The sequence below is a fragment of the Chondrus crispus genome, genomic scaffold, assembly GCF_000350225.1.
Source record: "Chondrus crispus Stackhouse genomic scaffold, scaffold_113, whole genome shotgun sequence".
Lineage (NCBI taxonomy): Eukaryota > Rhodophyta > Florideophyceae > Gigartinales > Gigartinaceae > Chondrus > Chondrus crispus.
In genome coordinates this window covers 237,485-247,979 of record NW_005178973.1, presented here as the reverse complement: position 1 = coordinate 247,979, position 10,495 = coordinate 237,485, and the positions used below count along the sequence as shown (strand labels likewise).

At 51.8% G+C, this 10,495-nt stretch overlaps 4 protein-coding genes; 1 reads left to right on the top strand and 3 right to left on the bottom strand.

Annotated features, from left to right (window-relative positions):
- The first annotated feature begins 918 nt into the window (after nt 1-918).
- CHC_T00001799001 (hypothetical protein) lies at nt 919-2,244 on the top strand. The gene has a single exon (XM_005712715.1). The coding sequence runs from the start codon at nt 919-921 to the stop codon at nt 2,242-2,244; it is 1,326 nt and encodes a 441-aa protein (XP_005712772.1).
- A 1,672-nt stretch (nt 2,245-3,916) lies between these two features.
- Nucleotides 3,917-4,891, bottom strand: CHC_T00008762001 (Glycolipid sulfotransferase). Its single transcript, XM_005712714.1, has one exon. It carries the CDS (start codon nt 4,889-4,891, stop codon nt 3,917-3,919), a length of 975 nt encoding a protein of 324 aa, XP_005712771.1.
- Nucleotides 4,892-5,185: 294 nt separating this feature from the next.
- Nucleotides 5,186-7,323, bottom strand: CHC_T00001798001 (hypothetical protein). XM_005712713.1 is given in 2 exon segments: nt 5,186-5,370; nt 5,371-7,323. 1 exon segment carries the CDS (start codon nt 7,321-7,323, stop codon nt 5,371-5,373), a length of 1,953 nt encoding a protein of 650 aa, XP_005712770.1. The 3' UTR covers nt 5,186-5,370.
- Nucleotides 7,324-7,483: 160 nt separating this feature from the next.
- Nucleotides 7,484-10,337, bottom strand: CHC_T00001797001 (hypothetical protein). XM_005712712.1 is given in 2 exon segments: nt 7,484-8,294; nt 8,295-10,337. 1 exon segment carries the CDS (start codon nt 10,335-10,337, stop codon nt 8,295-8,297), a length of 2,043 nt encoding a protein of 680 aa, XP_005712769.1. The 3' UTR covers nt 7,484-8,294.
- Nucleotides 10,338-10,495: the final 158 nt, after the last annotated feature.

Sequence of the window (10,495 nt, the reverse complement as noted above, 5' to 3'; positions counted from 1 at the left end):
CTCCTCTGCACGGCCCCCGCCGATCCCAAGCCGGCCCGCGCGAAGAACGGCATCCCGAGCGAGTCCTCCATCGTCTGCGACCTGCGCCGCGGCGACTTCGAGCGCGGCGTGCGCCGCTTCTGCAAGCGCCCGCGCTCGCTGCGCTCCAACGCGCTGCACGAGACCCTCATCCTCGCCGTGGCGCAAGTCCCGGACGCCGCTGCCGCCGAGGCCGTGCTCCGCGCCATGCCGCGCCCGACCCCCACCGCCGTCGCCTCTGTGGTCAACGCCCTGTGCCGGGAGCGCAACGTCCCCGCGGCCGTCGACGTCCTCGAGAGGTCGCGCCAATGGGGGCTGCCGCTCGACCCACGCATCCTCGCCGCCGTCACCCGCGCCGCGCAGAGGACCCCGCAGCTGGAGAGGGCCGACGAGCTGCAGCGCCTGGATGGTCTCGCCATGAGCAGCACCCTGAGTAAGGCCCCCGCCGGCCCGATGTACACGGCCACGGCCGCAGAGTTTTTCGTGGAAGGGGGCGGCGACGGCGAGGCCTGGCTGCGAGCCATGAGGGACGGCGGCCTGGGGAAGCGCGACACGCAGAATAGGCGCGACGTCAAGAAGGTCATGAAAGCTGAGGCCGCCCTGCGCTCGGTGAGGGGGGATACGCGACAGGTCATGCACCTGTGGAGGAAGGTGCAGGGGAACCCGCAGCTCAGAGGCGAGCTCGGCGTCCTGGCCGCGGCTGTATCCGCGCTGGTGGTCTCCGGGTGGCGCGGCGGTGGCACGGCGTTGGACTTGCTCATGACGTGGGTGCACGACCATCTGTACGATGCTGAGACCGGGTTAGGGAAGAAGCATTATACAGAGAACCCTTCGGCGATGGCCTTCCTGATCACCTCCGCGTCGAAGGCGTTCGCGGCGGCGGCGCGCCCGGCGTCACAAATGGCGTTGTCTGCTTTTGATGCGCTCTGGAGAATGGAATTGCCGGGCTTCTCCACATCGCTTCCTATTGCGGGGTCGTATTTTAAAGTCCTTCAACATGCCGGACTTTCGTTGTCGGAGACTAGGGATCGGATCGATAGCTTGAAGGAGCATCATATTCAGCTGGATGAACAGGGGTTTTCGATGGCTCTGGGAGCAATTTTGCGATGCGACGAGCGCGTTTTGGACAAGCTGGCGGCTGGTAAGGAGTGGGTTCAGAAAATGCGACAGGCAGGAATACCCCTAACTGTCCAGACGTATAATCTTTTCGCGGGACAGCTGCGGTATTGCAATGATCCGGAAATGGTAAGTTCGTTGTTGTCAGACATGACAACGGCTGGCGTCGTGCCTACACCAGTGACGTACGGATTGGTATTCAGTGCATGTGTTATTCCTGGCGCGTACACGTCGCCGTCGAGGAGACGTGCGTTGTCTGTGACTATGTGGGAGAGCGTGCTCCAGGCGATGAGTGAGCATATGGCCGTGTCTGGCGTCGTTCACACAGCGAATTCGCGATTGTCTCTTGCACGAGCATATGCTCATCTAGGACTGACGGGTCCTGCGATGGAAGAATTCGAAATCTTTCTCTCACAGCGAGGGGACGGGGATTTCAAGAGCGCGGCGTCGCAACGAGAAGTTGAGGACGCATACTTCCAGATGATGTTTAATTTTGCACATTGTCGTGAGGGTAGCTCAGACGGACCTGAGATGGTCATGACTCTTTACGAGCGAATGAAGGAAGAACGAGTCGCAGTTCCAAGGCATGCGATTGACTGCGTTTTGGTCGGATGCGTGCGCAAAGGGGAGGGCGAGCGAGCGTTGGAGTATGCTCGTGATGCAGTTGCGGCGGATCCTCATCTTAGACTAACCGTATCTGGTCTCAAGCATCTTCTGATGGCGCATGTTGAGGTGTGTGATGCAATGTACTGGGAGCGTACTAGGAAGCTTGTTTTGAATTCGTCGGAGATCCTGGGCATGCCCCAACTAGCCCATATTGTGGAGAAAGTGGTGATATCGTTTGCGAGACGACAGTCCATGGATGTTTGCAAAGATATTATGCTCATGGCAAACATTGAGATGAAGGATCTAGAATATGTCGTTCGGGGGCGGGAGTTTACAAGATTTCGAGATAGGGGATCACAGCAAGTGGAGGGCGCGAAGAGAGGCGAGTTATCAGAATCATCGCAAAAGAAAGATACTTTAGAGGCCGGAGGCGAAGACGCATGCCACAACCAAGAGCGGCAGTCCGGTGGGTTTGGGGACGGATCAGTCTTGCCGTTATTGTAACCATTGCGAGTCGGTTTCTTGTACATTCTCCACAACATAATCCACGGAGGACCGCAGTAATGCGCGGCTTACGAAACGGACAATACGTTTTCTTCACTTCTTCGGAGTCTGACTGTTCGTGAATTTTTGAGTAGCACTGCGACATGTGGGTAACCTAGCAAGTGCCACAAGCTTGCCTTGCTATCGGTAAGTAGTAGCAGGTTCTAGTCGTGCACAAAGCAAACGTATAGTTTGGAGTTTGAGCGTGGGATTCCCCTCGGCCGGAACCACTGCCAGAACCAAATTAGGAATGATTTACCTCTGCGGCTGAGCTACGAATCGTTTGCACGCGTCACAAACTTCAAATATAGGCAACCTGAGTTGAGAGCGCGTAACGGCAATATCAAGCATCTTGTATCCCGCTTTTCTTATCCTCCCAACCCAGCGAGGCTTCCCGTGTTCCTCGCTGCTTCAGAAGCTGTCTGTCTCGTTTCTCTAATCACACAGTTCCTTCTTACGTTCATTTAGAAGTTTTAGTCTGCGGAACCATCTTTGAAGGTTACTGACATGCCTTTTACTTTTTCAACGTACAGCACTGTTGGACTTTTTAACGGGGCAGCAGCCGTCAATACTGCACTCCGACAACGACAACTACTGAAAGTCCCAACCATGACCGATTCAGCCTAAAGAGATACGGTTCTACCTGCACCATCAGCGTTTCAAAAATAATTCCTCTGTCCGAACACTGAGAAATACGCACTTCTTCCATTGAAGGTGCGATAATACGAAGAACTTTTCTTTTCACCCTCTCATTATATTAGTTTCACTTGTCCTGACTAAGACGGCATACATTATTAATGACGCCTTCTTCGAATGGCCGCGTAAGTTTGTTTCCGCGGTTTTGGTTCAGAAACTACACTCTAGAAGAATCCAAATAGACTACATGAGACTCCTAAAAATGCTCTTCTTCCTCGGCGTAAAACAATCCGAGATTTGCTTATGTATGCGGGAAAAAAAAGGAAGCTTACGATGTGGCGAAAACTGCTATACTTGAAAAAGTCTTGTATGGATCAATTCAACATTTGGGGAAACTGGGAAATTGTCTGAGTGCACACGCCGTCGGAGAATCCGGCTGCATGAAGTCTGAGGACGGCATCCTAACAGGCTGTCGGGGTTCGATTGCTACCCTCCCCCAGTGCCAACGCCAAGTCTTGATCCACCTCCCTGGTAGTTCAGACCCTAATTCTCCTCCACCCCCCGCCCCGCCCCATCTAACCTGCTCTCCCAGAGAACATCTCATGAGAGGCACTGCCGCTTTTGCAGTGTTCGCATCGGGTAAGCATTCGGCGCACATAAAGGACAAGCGATAAATAAAAGATTGTTAAAAACCTTGCTCGAGCATAACGTGGAAATCTTTCTTCTCTGCTGCTTGGCCAACCTCAGTACTCAATCCATGGCATTACAATGTTCAGATTGAATGCACCCGATTAGTCCAGTTGAGCAGTGCCTATTTCACAGCAGAGCCGTTTGTCACTGCAGCACAATGACATCATTTCATTGCATGATAATTTGATCATGACCGAGACGATAACTTGCAAGTTAGAAGTAATCTTGTACAAGGTCAGTTGCCCTCATCTGAGGCCATTTGCTACCTACAGTAGATACTAGAAAGGGGCCAAAGTATCGAAGGCACTTAAAGTATATCTGTAGGCAAAGCATCTGCACTCGCGTCTTCGCGCCCGTTGACTAATTCTCGCAGTGCTTGATAGTCACTGACGCCGAACGTTTCTTGGATTTTCATATGAACGGCTTCGACATGTTTGTCTCTGAGCGAAAACTCAGTGAACCCCTTCCGCTTCTCCGGAAAACAGTACACGAGTTCTGCGTTACCAATCCCTAACCCATATCTTGTGGATTGTGATCGAAACTTGCTATCGGCAGCCATCGTTTGTCGGTCACACCTTTGCGCGACTGTCTGAACTGCCTCGTCGGAAAGACTACGACCCATAAACCCCGCAACCCTTCTCGCTGTAGCTCCAACGTCCGCTACCACGTCTTCGTAAAAAAGCACCAGCACATTCCGTCGCGATGGAAAGAGCCAGTTCTTCACATGATCGAACCACAACCCGTATCGACGAAACGCCGTTTCCGACGAAGCATTGCTTGGCGGTAACCCAAGTAAATACCTCGATACAAGCTCATCAAAGATTTCTCTTTTCAGTTCGTCATCAGTAACATTCTCTCCCAATAAAGGCTCCAGCAAGAAGTCGAGAAAACTGGCCGGGTACTTCAGCGGGTCCCGAACACATACGATGTATCGCGATTTGTCAAGATTGAATTGATCCGCGCACGAATGCGTCTTGAAAATTCTGGGGTTCGTGGGAGCTTCCATAACCCCGAACTCAGGACCGAAGTCAAGCCACGGCGCAACTTGGTTGATGTCTTCGAAAGCAAGGCCGTCGGGGTCGAATGGAGGGGCGCCGCCTGTGGCAACAACGACCTGATAGGTTAAGTTTTGCAGGAGCGTTGTTCCAGCTTTTGGATAGGTTGCGATGATGAGATCCGTAGGTTCCGGGCGGTAGTGGCGCAGACCAGTAGGTTTGACCATGCCTTCAAGCACGCGGGACAGGCGGTCCAGGAGTGCATTTGCTTGAGATTTCTTGTCCATGCCAGTGCAAGGTGCGGAAGAATATGGGGATTGGGTGGGTTGCCCTGGAAGGCTTCGTGTGCTCCTAAGTTGGATGCTTTATGCTCGCACTGCATCTGGCCACCGCTGCTAAACTCGTGAAGTTAATATTCATCTGTGGGGACCAAGGTCAGTATTCGCTTATGAAATTAGAGTGGTGTACGCAAGTTGATGTGCGATCAAAAAGATGCGATACCGTTGGCTGTCCTGAACAATGCCAGCAGTAGTTTCGTCGTGGCAACAACTGGGAGTACTGTACAGTACTAGCATATGTTCACGGATGGATGTGATTCACGAATTCGAATCACATCATTACACCGGTCGTCTTTATGAGCTCTTCAATGAAGAGACCTGTTGGAGCATCAAATTTTGGCCGCTTCCTTGCTTCAGAGAGCACGCGGTTCACAACCACTAACTTCTTCCACCCAGATATAAATGCTACATTTCGATGGTTTTGTACATCATGCATCCTCCGCATGCCTTACCTTCCCTTTTAGCCATAGCACATACATGATCACCATCTTCATTGCACTGTTACACGCCTGTAGCAATCCATTTTGCACAAAACTTGGAAGTCTCTCAATGTGTAAGTCCCCGACTACAACGTTGCTACCCGCGAAGAAATGCCTCAAGATAGTCCACGAGAGTCCGATGCCCATTGGCTCCTTCAGAAATTCTTCTCGCGACGCACGGTGGGTATCCGGCTCTTTCTTGATCTCAATGTTTTCGGCATAGCATTTTGCAGCGGGATCCGTATTCGGTCTAACTTTTGTGATGTCTCCGGACTTCTCTCCTGCTGATGCTGCTCTGTGTTCAGGCAGTTTGCGCTTTCCTATTTTCTCGTTCTTCTTCATGCTTTCTCTCTGCCGCAAGACGTCCTTCATTTCGATAAGTGGCTGGCGTTCATGCCTTGTACCTGTCAAGACATCATACCCGCATTCATTGTCCATTTCTTCTTTCCCCTCCTGGATCTTACAACGTACTCTGGATTCGAAAGGTTTTACGTCATACACGCATGTCCTTTTTCTGTTCCCTTCCTCGTTTCGATCTTTGTCCGGTTGCCAAGAGTCCCCGATCTCTGCAAAAGCGGCGACATACTTTCCCCATAACTCAGGCGTGCTTTCACCCATATCAGTGAGTAGATTGTCCACCATATCGGCATAACTTCGAATCTCCTCTCCCTTCGTATGCGAGAGCTCCGATGGCGTCTTCGGCGTCCACTGCACGTACTCAATATCCTCCGGATTTCCAATCCTCAACCAAGTCTCCATCGCCTCCATGCAATTTTCCCATTCCTTCCTCAGCTCCCTATTCGTCGTTTCGCGTTCATCCGTTTTCTTTCTCGAAGTCCCATAGCACAGCCGCATCGTATTAATAAAGTCAACTTGGACGCTTGCATCCGTCGGAAACTCATTCAAATACGCCGTCTTCCTCGCTATTTTCGGTAAGCCTTCCCTTTCTTCCCGCAAGTTATCCCCTAACACCACAGTGTCCATAGCTTGCTCTTCCCACCACTTATCCCGGGCCTCCAAGGCCGCCGAACACATACGCGAGGCAATCCGTCTGAGCTCTATAAACCGCAGCACACGCGCCCCAAACTCGTCCGGCAAGCCCAGCAACCTCGATAATCTCAACAACGTCACTTGCACGTGCGCGACCGGGAAGGAGTCCCAGCTCCCCGTAAATCGGCAAGGGCCCGAGCCCTCCTCCTTCACGTTGCCGAAAAACTTACGAATGGGCGGCCATGCGTGCTGATCGCGCGCCAATATATTCGCAGCCCCGACAACATCACCGGGGACCGGCACAACCATCGGGGCGAACAAAGCTGTCACCACCTCCGACTTACGAATGTGATCAGGAAGGTCCTCGATCCCAAACCCCGGAAACGGGACCTCCTCCGCGACGACCATCCTACAAAGGTCGCGTGGCAGCATGGGAGAGCGCACATAAAGGGCCGCGAGGGCGACAAGCGCGAGCACTTCCGACGGGCGAAAAACAGTGCCCCTTCCAATGACACCTTTTTTGCCCGCATGCCGTCTGGCAACCCAATGCGTGATGAGCTCGAACAACGGAGCCATGATCCTGTCCGACACGCACCGCAGGTCTATGAGAGCAGCGGCGAGTTTGTTGGCGGAGAGGATGACGGCCTCGCAGAGCAGGAGCTCGTGGTTAACGAAGGGGCGTGACTGCGAGAGGGGACCATCAGCGATGGAATCGCGGCGTGCTTTGATCTTTTCGCGAATGATGCGGGCTTGAGAGGACTGCGACTCGCGCGTGGAGACGGCTGTGCCCGTGGCGTAAAAGTCTATCTCCTCCTGACGGAAGCCGGCAAACTCTTCGCCGCACGCGTCGCATAGCATTCGGCCTTCCTCCGTAGGCGTGAGGGCATTGTTGTAGCAGCTTGGACATTGCATGATGAGAGGGGGCGGAAGGGCATGGACGGGGAGGGCATGGGGGTGTGGGGGAGGGTCCCATTGATCTGTTGCTCTGAATTGCTTAATAGATCGAGCTGCAGCCAGGTCTGCAGCTGGCAGTCCTTCGGCAAGCTCTGAGGGCCGTTCAGGTTGCAGGACGTTTTGTGCCCGCGTTTCGTTCAGTGATTTATTTGTTGTACAAAGTAAACTGTAAAAGAATTAAACTTGCGATACCTTTTCAAGAAATTCCTACCTCTGTTCATTGGATAGTGAAGATAGACATGGGGCGCGACAGCAGTGCAACGGAAGAAAGAACAGCCAATGAAATATACTTTCTTCTCGCATCCTTGCTGTGTACTGCCTCGGCATGTGGACGGTCTCAGCTGTGCATGAACAAGGGAACCTCTGGGTTCGGCTGGCGGTATCACAGCTTCTCGACTCTTGATTTGAGAGGTATCAGTACCACTTGAAAATGGTGCCCGCGACGACCTTAAAGCCGGCAAAATCCTTAGAGTGACCCCCCTCCCTCGCCAGGGCATCACCAGCATCCCCCCAATACTAACATCCGAACCACTCGAAAACGAATTCATTACAACAAGCAATCAGAGAGAAAAACAATATCCTCCCGTATTTGCAAGAAGGAAGCTTCATCGAAACAGTCTCCACTTTTACAACATATGGGAGCTTCAGTCGTAGAAAGATCTCGCCTCACGTAAATTAGTCGCCAGGACACACAGCTTGTCGCAGTAAATCCATCAACATGTGCTGCGAACCCATCACGTCGCTTCTGGCTATCCCCGCTTTTCCTCGCACATGCAATGCATCTAATAATGACGGGATTGCACTCTTGCTTTCTTCGGAGACAGAAGATGAATGTGAGAAAATGAAGAACAAGTGAACATCAGTCATGTCCTTCAATTTCTTTTTTCAGCTCATTACCTTGGCCTCCCGTCTAGAATCACAGCTTTCGCTCATCGCTTCTCTCCGACTGGATATAGCGTTTCAGCTTTCGCGAAAAACATGTTTTTTCGAAGCTGGTTGCTCATAGGTAAACGCAACAAGACTTCCACGAACCCTCGCCTACTGCTTTCATGAAAGTGCTCGCCCCCGGCTGCCCGCAATAAGGCGTGCTCCTTTTGCGGAGAACTCCATGACGGGTACATTGATGTCTTAAAGTCATTTTCTGCAGGTTCCATGCGTGGCTGCAGAATCACATGAAGCATCGAGGCCGCCATGGCAATGAGACAGGCTGGCACGCCATGTTCCGGCAGTTCGAATTCTATTTTGCCATCGGATAGATCGAATCCTATTGCACCGAGCTTTGCCGGGGTCTTGCGAAGTGCTTCAGATGCTGATGGCATCGGTAGCTTCATTTCAAACTGACCAGGGGTTCCTGGCTGGCTTCTGTTCTCCAGAGAATACCATCTATCTGGACTTCCAGAACCCAATAGCCACAACCTCAAACACAAATGGCCCGGTTCAGGTTTACAGTGCTGAAAAGAGTGCTGTTCTTGCTTTTTTCCCTTCTTGTTTGTCACCATATCACTGGTGCTGTCTACTGGTTCTTGAAATCCTTGCCATCCAGCAGCCAAAAGACCGAAGTCTTCTCCCGCAATTCTGAGCACAAACACCAACCCCCCAGGTTCACTGGCATAGGAATATTTGTCATGGGAATTACCGAAACAAATCGACCCGGCTTTGGCTAGATATGCACTTGCCATTGGATAAGACAGAGATGGCATACCTGAATTAACATGGTATAGTTCAAGAAAAGGGCTGAAACTTTCGACCATTTCATCCACCATCACCGGAGTGTAGAAGAAGCGCCCACGAGCAATCTCAGCAGATTTTTCTGTTTTGAAAGATGCAAAGCTTTCGAATACGGTCGCAGCCGATGCCGAAAGTATGTTGCTTTTCTGAATAGTCTCCATTGCTTGTCTCGAGTCGGTGGTGTGTACCCATAGAATGTGATCCAACACAGTTTTGTCACTGTCCTTCAACACTGTCTCTAAATCACAAACTGAAAGCGATGACAACTGCTGCGTACTGATCTGTTCTGTAAATAGCTGGACCGACTTTTTGACAACTGGTACTGACAAACGCTCCTCTGGAGTGATGTTTCCTCTCCACATCCCTCCCGGTCTCGCTACGGAAGTTCCAAACTCTCGAGACCATGTCTCCACTGTATCTTCCCACCGATTCATGAGATTGGAGCCCGCTTTCCGGTCATTTAGAGTGTCATCATGTGGAAGAAGCCGTCCAGTTCTTATTGTCGTGTCCTTTACATACATGCGAGGGTGCAGCATGTGTGTGTGCCATACAACGTCAATGTCGTAGGTAGGAACCCAAACTGACTTGGCCCTTCTTCTCTGAAGCTCAAGGAACATAGAAACATATCGGGTGACCGCCATTTGAAGCCATTTGCTATCTTGATATTGCGGCATGATAGCCACTTGGTAGTGGAAAGCCATCTGGCGTTCAGCCGCTGCGACGATGTCGTATGAAATACGCGAGGCCGCTTTCACCTCAACACTTTCCTCTGCATCCTCTTGAAGCGGTGCTGTTTTCAGAGAGGATGTGATATCATAAGGTTCTTGCGGAAAACGAGCTTCCCAAAAGCGACGCGCTTCCTCTATGCCTCGTTTCCGCGCAGCGTCTACAAGCAAGACGTGATCCACAATGTACGAATTCTCCTTTGGAGAGACCGCCGACCACATGGCCGCGGAATCGACGACATATTTGACGGGGCAGAGCATGTGGACAAACCAGACCCATTCAACATCAATGGGAGGGACAACCTTGGTGCGTCTGGCAGCGGGAAGGCTTGCGAGCAGGGGTATCCAGACATGCTCGTAGCGACGGATGGCATTGCGGAGTATATTCTTGTTGAGATAGAGGGCGGGGTAGTTGTCGACAAGACGGAGCACGTTGATGAGGGCGCGTACCTGCGATGCTTGAAGTTTTAAGTTGGGGTTGGTTAGGCGGGAGATTTGGAGGCCCAAGGAACGTGACATACTGGTCGGATAGATGGCCGATATCGGCTGCGAGAAAGTAGCGGGTTCTCTAACTAGAGGGAGGACTTACGAACTTGAAGGGTGGCTGTTGTGTGAAAGAATACTGGGAAACATGGAAACATCTCGGTTTTGATAATGTGATTTAAGTGATGGAGACC